Raw genomic sequence first — 19,000 nt, 5'->3', positions numbered from 1 at the left:
TGAACGCTGTCATCTACTAGTATCTTTTTTTTTTCTCCTGGCGATTACTACGAGTCCATTGACTAAACTCCGATCTTGTTAAAAGGTCCCCTGACACCATTCTATATTGACTCATTCTGATATGTATAGGGCTAGAAATTCTGGAATAGTGTTATTTATTTCATAACTTTTTCTATTTTGTATCGTTATTCATAACGGATTTGTGATCATTTTAATACTCAATACTTTGTTTCTACACCTTCTTATAGCCGCCCCCTATAAGTGATCTCGTCTTTTGTGATCTGCTTAACGATAATGTCTGCTGAAGATAGATATCACAATGCCTAATATCATGCACAGATACCTGATTATTGCACAAAGTATAATCAAGACAGTTAATTAGTAACACTTAAGAACCTTTCAGTTATGATCTCCACAGCTCTCTAGAAAATGTTCCATCATTGAGTTTATGGTAAGAAAGGATGAAGAATTGTATTGCTCTAAACATGTCTTGCCTTTGTTAGCTGGGGCTCCTTATTACCGCAAGGGTCATACATGATGACATCACGAATGAAACAAACGTATCACACTTTAGGGCCGTAGCTTATAGTGGGTTTAGATAAATGGAAAATTGTGTAATCAAACACATTTGAAACATAATTCTACACTTATAGTTGTCATCAAAAGTATTCCTGACTTTTCTGAAGTATAGACCCAGACACACAAGCAAAAGCAATTACAAAGTGTGATTTGACTAGACGTTATTTGACCTGTAGATTCAAATTGAGGCATGGGGTTGGTGGTACGACCTAACATGAAGCTCATTGTATTTATGACACTAGCTACTCAATGAGGCATATTTTGTTTATTATCATGTTTTTTACATGATTCTTATCGGTTACAACTGACGCCTGCTATAAAGAGGATCAAAGTACTATGTTCTCATGTTTTTCTCCATTTTTGATGATTTGTTTATTCCCGATTGATTACCAAATAATGAGATTTAACGACTTGCTTTGTTCAGTTGCGCGTAATAAAAGTTTATCGTTATGATAACATATGACGCCCCTCATGAGCTTTTCTAGATCTACAAAATGTGACAGTGTGTGGAAGCTGCTTTAGATTTTTTAATGCCATTTTTAAATTTCATCAAACGTCACTAACGTGTTCTACAAATTGTACTGCATTTACACGTACTGAATTCCATTATCTTTATAGGTAAATTCCCATAAAGCCAACTATAAATTCAACCGTGTTATTGGTATGACTTACAGAATGTGTGGCCGTTGTGCCTTTTTAGTCAATAATGAAAATTCCTTCACACGTTTCTGAAATCTGATAGGTGACTTTGTGGGATAAGGAAACACATACATCACAACATCTTCTTATTTAGCGGGGAGCTTTTAGACACAGAACTTGCTGATTTTCAGTTGGTAAAGAGATGTCATTATAGTTTTGGTTGTGACCTAACTTCAGGTTTCTAACTTTTTGTGAGATAATGAGAAACCTCTTATGAAATATTAAAGAGCATGTGAATCCTATTAAGAGGGATTCAATGTTTACTTAATGAAACTTGGCTTTAAAATTCCTGAGATATCCAAAAGAGAGCAATCGTAATAAACGGTGGGTCCTACCTTTTATTACGATCGATTTGTTTTACTTGTTTTTGGATGTCTCAGCAAATCCAAAACCATTTTTTTTTTTCATCCAATAAACTTTGAATTCCTCTTAGAATGGTATGCTCTGTATAATTTCATAAGTGGTTTCTTGGTATCTTGCAAAAAGTTGCCAAATCCTCATCTTCACCAATACTACACCATCCCTTTAAGAACGCGATGCATGATGGGTGTTCGTTTGTTTTTTGTTTTTTGTTTTGTTTTGAACGCATTGTTTGTTTTTTGTTTGTTTGTTGTTGAACGCAATATTCTCCTTACTAGCTCTTTGGCGAGCGCCGTCTACTCATTCTCGATGAACCTACCACGGGACTCGACTCCTTCGTCGCACAACGACTTGTAGAGAGTCTACGCTCTCTGGCTGAGCTGGGTTATAACATCATTTGTACCATCCACCAGCCTTCTTCACAAGTCTTCAGTATGTTCGACGAGTAAGGATATACATTAACTAACAAAAAATCAGTATTGTGACTTTGATCCTTGAATACGAAAAAAGAAAAATTGGCCCATTCAGGACCTACTTGATGAAATGTTTCAACTTGGGTCACGAAGAGTCATTTTTCAGGTGAGATTATTTCATGTTTTTAGTACAAAATTAAGAAAGTGATTCTTGCACTAAAGCCAATCAACAGTGTTACATTGACGATATGTATCAATAAGTCCATGCAAAGTCTCTTGGAAAGATTTTCTGTCTGTTCAGATGTTGTGCCACTTTATTCCAGGGCTTCGCTCCTGATGAGGCATAATCCTATTCGACTTTGGTGAATTTAATCATGTATATTTTGCTCATCGTGAAATCCATTATACAGTCAAACCTGTCTATATAGCGACCATCCTATAGGGAGACGAAAAAAGTGGCCGAAAGGAATTGTTTTTAGTGGTCGTATAGGGCAGGTGACCACTATAGACAGGTGGTTGCTAAGACAGATTCGACTGTAGTCAATCCTTGCTACATCTTCCACTGTAACCGATCTCTCCTGCCCCAGACTATTTCTCATGGCGGACGGGAATTGCGTGTACTTTGGCCCCCGCCAGGATGCAGTGGCGTATTTCTCTGAACTAGGCTACACGTGTCCGGACACCTTTTCACCAGCGGACTATCTCATCGATCTCCTGGCGATCAAGCCCGGTTTCGAGAGCGCGTGTCACGAGCGAATCTCTGTAAGTGACTCTTGGTGCACCCTAACGCGATATATCATATCATATTCGTTCAGGAAAGTGCATTACGTATGAGAACATATACTTCATCTGTAAAACCAAAATAACGTCCGCTGTAGTAACTTTAGCCGACGAAGCCTAGTTATGGTAAAAATGGGGATTTCTCGTTTTGGTTATGATTCCTATAACAATGTGTGTACTTCAATTGATAATACGAGTTGTGTCGATTGGTTTAGACATATAGTAAAATACCTTCTTCTTTTTGTCCTAACTCCTCCTTCACTATTTCTTTTGACACAGACTGTCGCACGGGCGTATGAGGGCAGCAGACGGGCATCCGTCGTGACCCAGAGGTTGACGGCTGAATACACAAGAACAAGCGATGAAGACGTGAGGCTTAAATCATTAATGGAGATACGAAATGTTACTCCTGCAAATGATGCTACATTTCCATAATTACACATTAAATACCTTTACACTAGAAATCAAAGTAAATTACTGGCAACCCTGCTACACAGTACTTTACTGTTGTTTTATTTTACAGTAAGTTACTAGTAATGCAAGTGCTATCGGCAGTAAATTACTGTACATTCCAAATACTTCGGTCAATTACTGGCAACCATGCTGCCCATTAATATACTATACAGGTGTACTTAATCTTTGACATAGTAATAATGATAATTAATAATTAGACAAATTTGTATAGCGCAGCTACTATGTAAATATACTCTACTGCGCTGTGATGTAACAGAGCTCCTGTCACTGATTAGACACACGAAAATAAATAACAAATTAATCAAAGGCTTCTGAAAAAAGATAAGTCTTCAATAAAGATTTGAAGACAACAAGTGATGATGCCTTCCTCAGTTTCTCAGGTAATTTATTCCAAAGTTTTGGAGCAGCACAGCTGAAGGCACAGTCCCCTAAAGTTACTTTCGTTTTTAAGTGAGATTGCTTTAGAAGCAACTTATCCTGTGTACTTCGTAAATTATGAGAATATGAGTGTGATTTCATTGATATCAATTCTGATAGATAACCAGGTGCTTGACCATACAATACTTTATAAACGAGTATCAAAATTTTAAATACAATTCTCTGTCTTACTGGCAACCAATGTAACTTCTTCAAAACGGGTGTAATATGTGAAAATTTTGACGAACTGAACACAAGTCTTGCACATGCATTCTGTACACGCTGAAGCTTGGTTATCTGTGAATCTGGTAAACCAAACAATAGCCCATTACAATAATCAAGCCTATTGCTAATGAATGCGTGAGCAAGAGTTTCAGCGTCTTCCTGGCTCAAATATCTACGAATGTGACGCAAGTTATGCAACATATAAAAAGCAGACTTGCATGTGGTTGATATATGCTTCTCCATGTTTAAACGAGAATCAAGCCATACACCCAGGTTTTTTACAGAGCTCGATGGTTTAACTTCCAAATCTCCAACTGATATCTTACTAATATCCAGCTTTGCTACTTGTCTTGGTGTCCCAACAACAAGAAACTCAGTCTTTCCATCATTAAGCATTAACTTATGTTTGGACATCCAAGAACGGACATAACATATACAGGATTCTAAGTTTGAAATACTATCAATGTGTTGTTCACTATCAGGACTGAAGGAAATATACAACTGTGTATCGTCAGCATAACAATGACAAGAAATATTCGGGAAACAACATTGAATACCCTTGATCAGATTACTTGTATAAAGTGTAAAAAGAAGGGGCCCAAGGCGTGACCCCTGAGGCACCCCGTATGGAACATCAAAATTCTTTGACATTACATCCTCTATCATAATCTTTTGCTGTCTGTTAAAAAGATAAGACTCAATCCATGCAAGGACAGACTCACTCATGCCAAAAGATGAATGTAATATTTTCACTAATATCCCATGATCGATAGTATCAAATGCAGCACTTAGATCGAGCAATACCAAAAATGTTACCTTTTTATCATTCATTGCCAATGAAATATCATTCTTGATCTTAATTAAGGCCGTTTCTGTGCTATGAAACTGCCTGTATGCGGACTGCATACATGGAAGCAATTCATTACCCTGTAGGTGTTCTAAAATCTGCTGAGTAGCAGCTCCTTCAACCAGTTTTGATACATATTGTAGATTGCTAACTGGTCTTAGGTTGTCATAACTCACTTCCATACCACGTTTTTTGAGAAGTGACCTAACTAGTGCAATTTTCCACTCAGATGGAAAGAGACCACTGGAGAGAGACACATTGATGAGTTTAGTAAAGACCGGGAGGAGAGATTCTGTGCAATGCAAAACAAGGTTTGTTGGCATGGGATCCAAGGAGCAGGACTTTTTGCTCAGACTAGAAACTAATTTCTCAACATCTCTTACAGATAACATTTTGAAATGATTGAAGTTTGCATTGTGTGAAATCTGAAAATCTATATCATCAAAAGGACAAATCCCATCATCTACAGAGGACTCAATCTGAGAATGAATTTTTACTATCTTATCACAGAAGAATTTTCCCAGATCATCAACAAATGTCCTCTTATCAATATGGTGAGGTATTACAACATGAAGCTTTGTCATATTCAGCAGTGATTTAGTAACATTGAAGAGACACCTTTGATCTGAACTATTTTCTTTGATCATTTGAGAGTAATATGTACGACGGGCACTATTCATAACAAATAAAGTTCTATTACGGGCAGCTTTGAAATTCTCATAATCAAGAGGAGATTTCGTTCTCAACCATTTCTTCTCAGCTTTCCTTCTTATTCTTTTTTGTGTTCTTACATCATCTGTGAACCATGGTACCCGTGGATGAGATGACACAGTCTTGGTAATCAAAGGTGCATGTTTGTCCAAAATTGAACTAAGTGTATCATTGTATAGGATAACCAACTCTGTAAGATCGTCAGGAGTGTCTGTACATAATAAACTGTTAGCCACATCATGCTTCAATGAATCTAAATCTATACAACCAATTTTGCGATAAGAAATTTTCTTAGATGGTGCATGTGGCTTGACTGAATTAAGCTCACACATAACAGAGAAATGATCAGACAGTAAAGGACCAGGCCACGGTCGACCCACAATTATGTTGTCTGACTTACGAGATATAACCAAATCTAAAGTGTGACCACGTAAATGAGTACTAAAATCAACATGCTGAATACAAGCAAATGACTCAAGCAAATCTGAAAATGACCTAGACTCATAATTATCCATATCCACATGAACATTAAAATCACCAGTGATTACAACAGGTATGTTGCATAACAAATACTCTTGTATAAACTCATTAAATTCAGATATAAAAGTAGACATTGATATAGGATGAGCATCAGAATATGGCGGCCTGTAAATATTTATGAGATCAAGTTTGAAAGATTTGAGCGATATGTGGTAACACGCAAACTCAAATGATCTCTTTTCACCAGCAAAAAATTGATGAACATCAAGAGTGTCCTTAAAAAGGAGGGCAGTTCCTCCACCACGACGACCAATACGCGGACAATGAACAAATCGGTGACCAGTAGGGACGATATCATGGATGAGCGCGGAGTCATTATCTGTCAACCAAGTTTCAGTTAAGGCGTACAAATCAGCCTTTCCTTCACAGATGAAATCAAATATAGATGCTGACTTACTACGTATTGAACGAGTATTCACAGTGCACAACCTGAGATAGCTACGAGGAGTAGAGGCAGAGGGTGTAGCACTATCAGATGTATGTCTCTTACCTCCACGCGTTCCTCTCCTGGTTTTCTTTCTGCGCTTAATGCCAAAATATTTAACATTGTCTGACATTTTAGCACGATTAATATGAAGAGCGTTGATAATTTCAAATACATGCCCAGGTAATGAAGACTTACAGTCTTTGAAGTGGCGAAGCTCTGTTGGAGTGTACTTGATTCCTCGTTCAGAAGATGACAGTCTGAGCAAAGAAGATGTAGGTGACATTTGCTGGTCTGGACCTGGGTTAGGGTGGATATCTCCATCTTGCAGTATCTCAATCTGAAAAGAAGCACTGCAGTTCTGGCTATAGGAGATCCTGCACTTCTGGCTATAGGAGATCCTGCACTTCAAGAAATGCTTTCTGACGAAAGGCTGACGAACAAAAGGAAGGAATGTTGAGCGTCCATAATGTTCAGGTCCATTCAGCCTCACATGAAGACACACAGCAAGCACCAGGCACAGCTGAAGAAGTCCCATTGTGTCCAAGTTCAGGTCCAGTGAATACACATTCTACAGTGGGTTTACAGCTGTACATGTAGCAGTACATTACATATAGGCAACTACTTACAATGTATGGGAGACCATGCCTTCATGCCTTGGCTGAAAATGGCTCAGTTGCAAAGAAAAATTGATCCTGGTAGAATAAGTGACCAAAATGATCAAACACTTCAAAAAAGGTCTAGTAATGTCTAGATCACTAGTACAACAAGATGACAATGATCACAAAATGTAAAGTGTGTGCTAAATCAGTATAAATAACAAAGTAAATAGGAGCTCTGTGGAGAGCTGCACAATGCGCGCTAATCCTTTCCTAGCGAAATGTAAGTGAATAACACTTAACAGTAAAATATCATTTCACCATAAGAATTACAGTCGTGATAGCACCTTACAATAATCTTATTAGGTACACTGTAAAAACATCGGTGTTAGATTTAACACCACGGGTGTTAAATCTAACACCGATCAAACTTCAATAAAGGACCACACCCACAGGTGTTAAAAATGCACTGTGATGGTGTTGAAAAGTGTTCACCTGACACTTCGTGGTGTTAATTTGACACTGTACCTGGTGTTATTTTGACACTGCACTGGTGTTAATTCAAAAATGACACCACATGGTGTTGATTTGATATTTGTTGGTGTTAATATCAATGGTTTAACATCCGTCCAGCTTCAATAAGAGACCACACCAGCTGGTGTTACTTTGGTGTAAATTTATTTTCACATTTTTTCAAAAATCTAGTATTTTAATGTAAAATTCTTGATCGTCTTGTTTAAATAAAAAATCAACAAGAAGTGCAGTTACTAAGAAACCCTTCAAAAAACAGTTTAAAATTTGGAAATGACACCCGGAGGTGTTAATTTAACACCATAAATGAGCACCGAAAATTTAACACCAGTTCGGTGTTCACTATCTATCACCGGACTTTTTGCAGTGTACTGATTACCTTCCGAATTGATACAAAATACGAATGTACAATAATTGTATATGTGTATCTTTGCATCAATCGGTCAGATAATAATCACCTTGAAGATTACTGTAGAATACAGTATTCGATTGATAACATTAGTATTATTACGTTGCAGCTGAGATCGCAAGAAACAAAATGTGACGAAGAAACAGCAATAAATAGACTTTATTCAAATCATTATCGTGTTGATGCTCAATAAGACGTTCCTATCAAAAACTATGGTCACAAACTGACATGATGGTGAAGGTTAAATTGATAATAAATGTGAAAGAAACTAGAATAATTATCCAGCCAAAGTTGTGTGGCTTATAGAGATACATAATGCATAAGAAATCGTTTGTGCAGGGAGTGGGTTGCAAACGGGTGGTTATTGACGAGTTGCGGTAACACAGCCCGCCGGGAGTCCACGGCTTAAAGACCGATCATAGTTTCTGATTTGGATCATTGTATCTATATGATGACAGCATAATAGTGATGGTGTACTTGATAGGAATTTTAATTACTTAGTTGTGACGTGGTGTTTTGGACCTTTATCTTATCGCGATTCCATTGCAAATTAGTAGCCATGGCAACAATAACCCAAATGGCTATAGATGCGTAATTTCTGTGAAGGACGCGAATGGAATTGACAATGATTTAGACTATCCATACGGTAAGCATGATATCACCGTAGCTCTCTCTCTCTCTCTCTCTCTCTCTGCAGAGCTTTTTACTGGATGAAAACTACACTGGAAGGTAAACGGAAGAGATAAAAGTAAACTTTCCTGATAATGTCGTCAGAGAGTCACGTGGCTGTGTTATGTTTGTAATAGTTATACTTATTAAAACCGTACCCTGTACAATGGGCTTGGGTCATCCAACATGATTTCATCGACGTGGATAGATCATGCGCGCGAGATGCTACGCAATACTACGCAAATGACACCTGGCGCCACACAAAGAAAGCACACGGGTACAAATGCCTCCGTACAAGTTTCCGTCACGCCGTGGAGGCGCCACCTGCAACATAGAACCTTGCATTATAGTAACATGTGCGCGCATCATCAGGACTGGTAACACAGAGGTTAGCTGTATTACTGATCAAAGAGATTGTACAATCAAGCCTTCTTTACTGATACATTGTTGTAACTTTAAAAGAGAGAGCTTGTCTTCCTTGAACAGTTTTGGTTCCAAATGATACAGAAAGCTCATGGTGTTGTGTACATTTTCCGAGGTCCCTGGCAAAACACGGGTTGTAAATGGTTACCACGTTAGCTTCTTCAATGTTCTTGGTACATTAAACTTATTACCATAGAGCAAGGACAACAGGAGACATTTCCTCTGAGTGATAGCTGTTTATATGAACAATACAGGGAATACTATTCTAAATTCTGTATTGGTCATAATGGTCCTCTTGTACAGGTAGGTAGGTATTTATTTCCGTTAAAACATACAAAATATACACAGTTTAAAACGTGGTAGTCCTCCATTCCTTTTAGTCATTGTTATTTCTCCTTGTTATCAATTCATTGGCCAAAATTGCAGCGCAGCACATAATCAATGTATAAAAAGTGAATGTTACCGGTAGGCCTTACCACCTGAGGAGACCATTAACTTTCACTTCACACCAGGATTTCTCAATACTCTTTACGAAAGAATTGAGATGGACTCCCGACGACAGACATAGCAGTGAGGATAAAATGCCACACCTTGCTTGGACTCGAATCTCATGGGAAACCCTGGGCACCGTTTCATGAAAGTTGTCAGTTTCTGACAGTCAACATGGTAACAGTCAGACACCAGATCTTCTCAGCCAATAAAAACCAAGGATTAAAGTTGTCAGGGCTGACCACTCTCATGAAACGGTGCCCTGGTCTTATTTGTGATGTTTTGACCGCTCAGCGCACGCCATCTCCTTATCAAATACCTGAAAATGTTATTACTATATCGTCCCGAGAATGACAACTTGTCATGGCTGACAACTCTCATGAAACGGTGCCCCGGTCTTATTTGTGATGTTTTGACCGCTCAGCGCATGCCATCTCCTTATCAAATACCTGAAAATGTTATTACTATATCGTCCCGAGGCTGACAAATTGTCATGGCTGACAACTCTCATGAAACGGTGCCCTGGTCTTACTTGTGATGTTTTGACAGCTCAGCGCACGCCATCTCCTTATCAAATACGTGAAAATGTTACTGCTATATCGTCCTTTATTAAATATGTATAACCTTTCTGGGAATGATTGAACGTATTAGTAATTAATGGCAAATTATAGTTTTCACCGGAAAAGAATGAGTTTGCGTCATTCTTTACAAAGTATGATACAAAGAACAGAAAGGTAAAGTGCAGTACACTCCCGTTATAACGAATTTCCTGTTACAACGAAACAAAAATTCAGGCTGCAACATTATCAGCTCTTTTATTTTTATTGTTTATTAGTTCGCTCGTATATGACGAAATTTCGATATAACGAAAGGTAACTGCCCGTCCCGCAGACATCGTTATAACGGGAGTGCACTGTATTCGTTGGAAGCAGTTTTTTAGTACGATATTGATACTTTGATTTGAAACCTTCTATATAATTTTTGATAACGTTTATTGTATGACCCACAGAAGTCAACCGATGCCGTGGATGAGTCAGTTTGTGTATCTATTTTGGAGATGTGCGATTGGTATCTGGAGGTATCCTACACTGATCCTCATTCGCTTCCTTCTAATCTCGGTAAGAAGCCATTTGGGTGGAAAGCAAACTTTCTGAATAAAGATTGAGAAATCATGAGTAAATTCTATTCTGGTTGGAAATGATTCCTCGTATTAAGCTTGATACTTCATCTATTCTTAATTGAACTTCAAAACTTAATTTTATCTCACCCTCGTTTAATCATTCGATTACTTGACTGCAGCTAATATTCGCATTCTACCCCTTTCAGACTACCCGTTTGCCAAAGTTATACCACCGTGAAATGATTGACGAGGGATTGTATTCTTTAAGCTATGAAATGATGACGCACATGAGTTTGCCACATGAAGGTCCCCTGCTTTTTATATATTTTTCTTTTTGTACTCTCTGTTTCCAATCAAGATAGAGTAATGCAATCACCTGTAATATGCAATTACTCGTTAGTTACGTTTCATTTTTAGTGAGAAAACTCAGTAACTTGGGAAACAGTCGCGCTCCAGCTGAAGTTCCCTGATCAAAACCAAACGACAAAACAGTAGCAAAATAATGTAAGCACAGCAATATAAAACAAATTAAAGTAATGATAATAAAAAGCTTCATTAACCAAAGAAGAGCAATCATGCTGTTGTACATCAATCACGCCAGCTTGTAGCTACATCGCAACTAAATACAAGCGGGTTCTAAAATTGATACACGTATCACAATAACAGAAATCTTTCACTCTCTGTGTGGTTCCGTCGCTGTGTTCTTCTTCTTCACCCCACCTTTTTACTGAAAAAATAATGTCGTTGCATCAAGAATAATGTAGTGCGTACACCTCACAGTATCGGACGAGGAGAAAGACCATCCTAACATTGGTTGATTTTTTTTTCTTCTCAACATCGTGTTCATCATTCAGTGCGCATGCGCCCTGCTGATGGTGATCTATTTTCATCCTGCGCCAACTTACACCAGCTCCAGGGCGAACGGAATCCAGGGTCTCCTCTTCTTCCTCTCCTCTTTCTTCATTATATTCAACTCACTGCTCATCTTATCAGTAAGTCACTGAAACAAAGTAATGGGATATCATATTCTATAGTGTTATTCAAGTACCATCTGTTAGTTGAGGGTGAATTCCCAAGGCTATCACCAAGTCAACATTATAATTCCGATATAACCGATGAATCAAAGGTGTAGTCCCGACTCTGTCCCTATATGGTATGATACTATTCCCGATAATATAAGTTGAAACGTGATTCCCAAGGTATTGCATGATCATCTCTGGCTTGATCGTCATGTTGTTAGTAGAATCTGGTGTTCATATGAGTTCACTGCCAAATCCACAACACCAACAACACATGAAGGATAAGTTATTATCATTAAATGATTTTCCGGTAAGTCCGACTTATCAATCCAGAAATAGTGGTAATCTTTATGATTTACTTTAACATGTGGCTTGAAAATTAACTTCCTAGCAAAGATGAACAAAATTTACAATTTACTTCAATAATTGAGAGCCATAAAGTTAGTGTTTTTATAATTTAGTCAATGTAACTACAATTGTATGCTGATTTTGAGGAGAGTGATAGTGAAGAAAGGTCATGATTGTGACAAAGAACTCTGGTCTTCGTTCTTGGCACCAGGTTCTTCCAGCCGAGCTGCCCCTTGTGATTCGAGAACACCGTGACGGTTTGTATCGCTTGAGTGCGTTCTACGTCACCACCTTCCTCGTTCAGGTGAAACTGGGGTCAAGACTAGCTATGAAAAGAGCTTTTTCTTAACTTCGCAAAGAGTAGGCCTATACAAATTCAATTTTCATGCATTCATTGGTAACGAAGGTTGTTGTTGCTTGCTCTAAAGCCCCTTTTTCAGAGAGCTGTTCATACCGCGACAACATCCGGTTAGTGTTCGGGTAAATTTTTTCCCCATCCCGCCTGTTGAAACGGTCCCCGCAAAATGTTACTCGGACGTTGATGCTCGGTCACTTTTGCCGAATTCTACCCTTAGTAGCCAGCTAGGGTAATTACTTCGACATTACCCCGACATTTCCCCGACATTACCTCCAACAACCCTTTTAATATCAGGTTAAGTCACTAGTATTTGAATGAAAAAGAACACGTTAAAAGGTTTGTGTGTGTGTGTGTGTGTGTGTGTGTGTGTGTGTGTGTGTGTAATATTTGTTTGTCTACAATGACTTTCAGCTTTCTCCGGGGACATTAGTTTTACTGGAAGCTATAGTGTTCAGTGGTGTAAAGTTGGGAGAAGTTTCGTAACAAAGTGTTCCCAGGACGAGTCTTTCGACACGATAAATGACGTCAGACTTAACCGATTGCCATTGGTCAAGATCCTGTCGGACTGCATTTTTTTTTTTGGGGGGGGAGGGGGTTTCTAGGCAGGATTGTAACGATATTTATTGATTTGTTAATAGCCATTCCTTTTTGAAATAATCGCTATAATTGGAATGCATGTGATGATCTACATCTACATCTACATCTTTCTATATACGTTGTTACTCAGCAAAGTCCAATTCTGGATATGATGCTGAGGATAATGTCATTAAGACTTACGATATGTTTTCGACATTGACAAATTTCACTCCATGTTTTTATCTCGGATTGAGCAGAGCATCATTGGTACTCTGTTCATGGTGCTCTCAGTTTTAGCGGTGTACTTCGTCGCGGGACTTAGACGTGATCCAGCCGCTTTCTTCATTGCTACGGGTATCCTTATCATCATATTCCTTGTTAACGTTGGATTCGGTGAGTACCAAGCGACGCAAGACGAAAAACATCCGACGTAGGCCTTACTCATAGGACACACTCCCGCACGCACCCTCAGCTACTAGTAGTTGAAATTCACCATCAATTCACCGATTTCCTTTTTTTTTTTTGGTCGTAATGCAAGTTGAATAAAAGGCAAGGCAGCCTTTGTTAGCCGCGAAAACAGGAATTGTATTCTCTTTATAATTGCATGTACAGAAAAGCTTTCAAACCTAATATTCCATAAACCACAAGTACTCTCGACAGGTAGCAGTTAAATACAACTGAATGCTTCATAAAGTTTTCATAATGTATGATGTATTTCTTTTCCTTCATTATATCCCAGCTGCACTGGTATCGTCCATATATGAGACAACAGGTAAGACAGTTTCTCAGGCTATTCCACTGGTCTTCCTCTCAAACGTCCTTGGAGGCTACTTTTGTCTACTCAAGTGAGTAACGCTGCCCTGCTGGAAAGAACACAGTGTCCCACAGTGTGAGAAACACAGTGTGAAACTGTGTGAACACAGTGTGAAATCTCTCCATACTTAAATGCGAGCATTTAACAGTGTGAACATAATGTGAGTCATCAATTCACAGTGTGAAACAGTGTGAATACAGTGTGAAATCTCTTCACACTGTTAACATCGAACGTTTTAACAGTGTGAACACAATGTGAGTCGTCAATATTCACAGTGTGAAACAAAGCATTACTATGTGAACATTGTGAAAACCACGCCACAATGTGAAATCATCTTCACACTGTTAAAATTCGAGCGTTTTCACATAGTCGACCATGTGAACACATTGTGAACACACTGTGAACACACTGTGGGACACTGTGTTCTTTCCATTAGGGTGGATCTATACATCCCAAGTTATTACGTCAGCCTTTTACCAAGACTATTCTGATTTCTTTCGGACTTTCCTTCTGATGTAATAATATTTGAGGAGAATTCAGACTCATGCTTCCTACGACAGATTTTTATTTTTCACTGGTTCGTATCGAATCAAAGAGATGTGTTTAGTGGGAACAGTGGGAATTGCAATGTAGGTAGGGCTTCATTGATGACAGATTACACTAATCGAAATATAGCCATTCTCTCGCCAAGACGTTTTCTTCATTTTTTTTTAATTCTCCTGAACACTATTTATCATATCTCTGTGATAGATGTTAATTCAACTTTCCTATATTGAAGGCATTAATTACCATTTGCAGATGAAACAAAAACCCAGCTTTAGTGCTTCAAAATAATTCTAGAATTTGAGTTTGGGATACAAACATCCAATGTTAAAACGTTAGTCGGTATAATCATGTTAAGTATTGTTGAATATGCAAAATGTGAACAATAGTTAATATATCAAAACTGTTTCTAGTCTAAATCGTCTACACCCAGTTATGTGAGAAAAATTTTGATATCTCCTTATCTTTTAGGCTTTATTGGGAAAACGTTTATATGATAGGATGTTTTGCGATACAACTGACATACACGACCCTACATGCATGAAAATATTATGTGATAACTCGAACATTTGTGAAATCACTGCTCCCAATGGTACGCAATACCTTTATTGTACGTTAAGATACCTTGCACCTAAATGTTTGGTTTCGTTTTATGCTTTATATCCTAAACTCATTACCCCTCCAAGTTGTAGCTGTAAAAAGGTGATTTATTTTAACTCTCCACTTTACCTGAAACGGTTTTGTTTGTCGATCTCATGTATTGATATCGTGATTTTGTCAATATATTGACCCAAACCACTCTGATGACGTTTAAACGTTTGAATCCATGATATCTTACATGTACCAAATGATACAATATTAACTATAACAAGTAGGATATTCTTTCAATATTGTCGCATTGAACAATATTGCTGACATTGCTTGCTATGCACAGTATTTTCACGGCAAATGTACAATGAAGGTATTTGTTGCAATGGAATTTTATTAAGAGTTCTTTTTTTTTTTGTTTCTTACTACCCCTCTTAGCTCCATACCACAATACCTGGATCCAATTTTGTACATCAATTGGTTGCCATGGGGATATGAGATGATGTCTATAAACCAGTGGCGTGGCGTGAACGACATAGGTGAGTAGAAAAAAAAAGAGAAAATAAGAGATATCCTTAGTTTTTTGCTTTGTCGTATACGAGAGTCAAAATGGAGTATGTGTCTCATATCTTAACCCTATAAAGCCCAAGGGGGGGGGCACATTGTGCCCCCCCTACCAGATTTTCGTTTGCCACTCCTTCATCCTTACTCCGATTTCAACCAAATTTGGTGACTTTTCCTAAAATCTTATTGCAAACATTTTGATATATAATTTAGCTATATTTGATGTTGCTGGTTGCCATGGCAACCATAAACTGACAACCATGTCAGTCAGATTTTGCATCTTTTTTCTGTTCCCATTTCATTTAACAGCATTACAGTGTATGAAATGGGTGTTTCTTGGCTGAAATTTGTTGAAGAAGCAAAATTTGAAGTAATCATGGTCCTGGAAAGTTTTTCTTATTATTTCCTTTGTTTTCATGTGACAAAGGCATAAAACAATAAATATAATAGAGATAATTGAAAACAATAATATTTTCTACAGATTGCCCTTATATTTTGAGTTATTTTGATTCCTTCACCCAAGTTATGCCTCTAATATTATTAGTTTATCATATTATCAATTTGCAATCTCAAAATTCCACTATTATGCAAATATGAAATGTCATAACTATACATATACCCATCCCAAACATTTCATCTCAGGTCTCATAATGTATCACTATGTTGATATGAATAGCGCCCCCATGTGGTGACCTTGAGAAATTTCAAACATAACAAATAATACAATTCCACTTACTTATCATTTGTGCCAAATATGAAAATGATTGGTCTATAATAAGACATATATCATGGGGATAAGGAAATTATACTGAAAAATCATGTTTTTAGCATATTTCCTATGTATTTCTTTATATTTTGTAAATAGCGCCCTCCATGGGTGACCTTGTGAAAATTCAAATGTACGGTCATGTAGAGTATGAGTTACTCTACCCACGTGCCAAATATGATGATGATACATCAAATAATAAAAAAGTTATATAGGGGGGGGGGGGGGCACAATGTGCCCCCCCTTGGGCCTGCGAGGGGTCAAAATAGCTTGGGCTTAATAGGGTTAAAGTAGGCCCAACTATGTAGGTCACCATTATTTGTCTTGAGTTACTCTTTGAGTGTCCTCTTTATACATTAAACCGTTATGCCGAAGCGTTCCCAGTTGAAATGAGATGTAACCAGATGAGATAAAATGTAACCTTATATTCCTCTGAAATAGAAATCAGCTTTAAGCTCAGTGTAAGATTATATTAAACATGAATGTGAATTACTTTGTTCATACGCTGTGTCGGAAATTCTCATCGAAGAAGCAAAATGAAATAGTATACGTAGGATAGCTTTGTCCCATGCTTCTTTTCATAATAACACAGCGTCCGGTTAAAAAAAAAAATCGATTGAAATAATTATCCAGACTCACTTTTATCTTACCTTACCAGTTTGCGTCGAGCAGCCGTGCTTACGGACTGGCGACGCAGTACTGTACCGATGGGGCTTGAACAAGGTTGGTGATGAAGCTCCGTGTCTTTCATAGGATTATAACATCGTCTACAATCACTCTTCAGTAGGATAGAAAACCATAAGTCTATTAGAAATGCCGTTTTTTAAAGTTCAATATTTTTTAGAAACAAATCCTGGTATATCTCACTGATCACTATTCTGAAGTTATTCAACCAGGAATAATCAGACTTCATTGACAAAAACATTAAATTTTCGGCATTCTTTTTTTTTTTTTTTTTTTTTGCACACCATCAATGGAAAATTGTGAGGTTATGACATGGTTAGCTCACTCATTTGCATATCATATCCACTGTGCAAGAACTGTTTTGCAGAAATTAGCACAACTTCAAAATGTCATAACTTCCTTATTTTTCATCCAATTTCAGTCAAATTTTTACCGCTGAACTCGTAAGACTTCACTCTTTTTTTTTAAATTAGACTAACTTATTTGGACCGGATTTTCCCCTTAAAGCCACCACATCTCTCTGAGCCATGTGATACCTGCCAACAATGGTCAATGCAGGAATAAAACATAATCCACGATAATGGTATAGGGCTCGCTGGAATACCATTGCTAACACTGAAGACACTCCCTTAGGTAAATTTTCGGGGTGGTGTTCATTATTCTGAAGGGTCGTTAATCCGAAAATTAGGTTCGTTATTTCAAGGGTTCATTTTTCCCTAAAAGCACACGAATTCCTTTTCCTAGCTCGTTAATACAATTATACAGACATGAAATATGGTTCATTATTCTGAACATTTGTGGCGTTAGTCCGAAATTGAAATAAGGTTTGTTCTTCCAAACGTTTTATATCAGAAAATGAACAAAGGCATATTTACAAACACTGACTAAACGAACTTTAGGGAACTACAAACCTTATTTTCATTTCGGATAAACGAACCTTCGGAATGATAAACCCCATTTCATTTTCGAAAAAGGGATCTTTCGAATAACGAACCCAATTTTTATCAACTTTCGAATTGACGAACATTTGGAATAATGGACTTTTTCGTCATTTTCGGAATTATGAACCTTCGGAATGACAAACTGAAACCAAATATATGGACCATCATTACTCCCAAGAAATATTGCTTTTCATATCCTTAGAAAGTGTCATTCTAAGTTGACCTTGATACCGTCCCAACCTAGTCTCTTTTCTCTACTCCTTTGTAGGATGCCTTTACGAAGGATCTTATTCTCATCATCGTCCAGCTAGCTGGCTACCACATCGTCGCCTTCATCATCCTGTCCCTGAAGATGAGATACAAATGGTCTGGATAGCAGACAGACAGACAGACAGACAGACAGACAGGTGCAGAGAAAGACGGCTAGAGCGACGGACAAATAACCGGCATTTTGCAATAATTGTATATTATACCAATACTCTTACATTGCAGAGAGCGAAATGTACACAAAAGACAAAGAAAAAAAAAAACCCAGACACAATTTAAATGGCGAAAGCACAATTTTTTAACAACACACTCCTTAAAGGGATGGTACACTTTCAAGTGAGAGAGGGCTTCAGGTTTCCACTGTTTTTATGATGATTTTTTTTTAGATAATGACAAACTTTTTAAAGAAATTAAAGAGTATGATAATTCTAAGAGGAATTCAAAGTTTTTTTATGATCGAAGTTCGGTTCTGAAATGGATGAGACATCTAAATCACAGAATCCTAATAAAAGATGGGACCCGTCCTTTATTGTTGTCGCTTTGATTTTACTTTGTTTTTGGATATCTCGGCCATTTCAAAACCAATTTTCATCCGACTTTGAATTCCTCTAAGAATTGTATGCTCTATAACATTTCATAGAGGGTTTTTTAATTATGTCGCAAAATGTCAAAAGCTGAATCCTCACTTCAACCAATACTTATATCATCCCTTTAAATATGGGTAGACGATTGGCAATGTTCATAACAATATCACCTTTTGGACGTCTCCACCATGCATGTGACACTGTCTCGTGTTGAAATCAGTATTAAAAAGGTGGTTTTA

The 19,000-nt window shown here is 37.7% G+C and overlaps 1 protein-coding gene across 1 annotated transcript in view; it reads left to right on the top strand.

The window, feature by feature from the left end:
* Positions 1-18,286, top strand: part of LOC139717793 (protein white-like) — a 45,807-nt gene extending 27,521 nt beyond the window's left edge. Inside the window, exons 6-17 of the mRNA XM_071629293.1 lie at positions 1,917-2,083; positions 2,639-2,813; positions 3,111-3,200; positions 6,957-7,027; positions 10,599-10,707; positions 11,564-11,701; positions 12,288-12,380; positions 13,268-13,403; positions 13,750-13,855; positions 15,394-15,494; positions 16,944-17,008; positions 18,179-18,286. Coding sequence (XP_071485394.1) covers positions 1,917-2,083; positions 2,639-2,813; positions 3,111-3,200; positions 6,957-7,027; positions 10,599-10,707; positions 11,564-11,701; positions 12,288-12,380; positions 13,268-13,403; positions 13,750-13,855; positions 15,394-15,494; positions 16,944-17,008; positions 18,179-18,286 — 1,359 coding nt within the window. The remainder of the gene's footprint in view (positions 1-1,916; positions 2,084-2,638; positions 2,814-3,110; positions 3,201-6,956; positions 7,028-10,598; positions 10,708-11,563; positions 11,702-12,287; positions 12,381-13,267; positions 13,404-13,749; positions 13,856-15,393; positions 15,495-16,943; positions 17,009-18,178) is intronic.
* The last annotated feature ends 714 nt before the right edge of the window (positions 18,287-19,000 follow it).

The sequence above is a fragment of the Diadema antillarum genome, unplaced genomic scaffold, assembly GCF_040938485.1.
Source record: "Diadema antillarum isolate AM-2024a unplaced genomic scaffold, OU_Dant_1.0 scf00000082, whole genome shotgun sequence".
Lineage (NCBI taxonomy): Eukaryota > Metazoa > Echinodermata > Echinoidea > Diadematoida > Diadematidae > Diadema > Diadema antillarum.
Note: the sequence above shows the minus strand (reverse complement) of the source record. Positions and strands in the feature narration are given on the sequence as shown.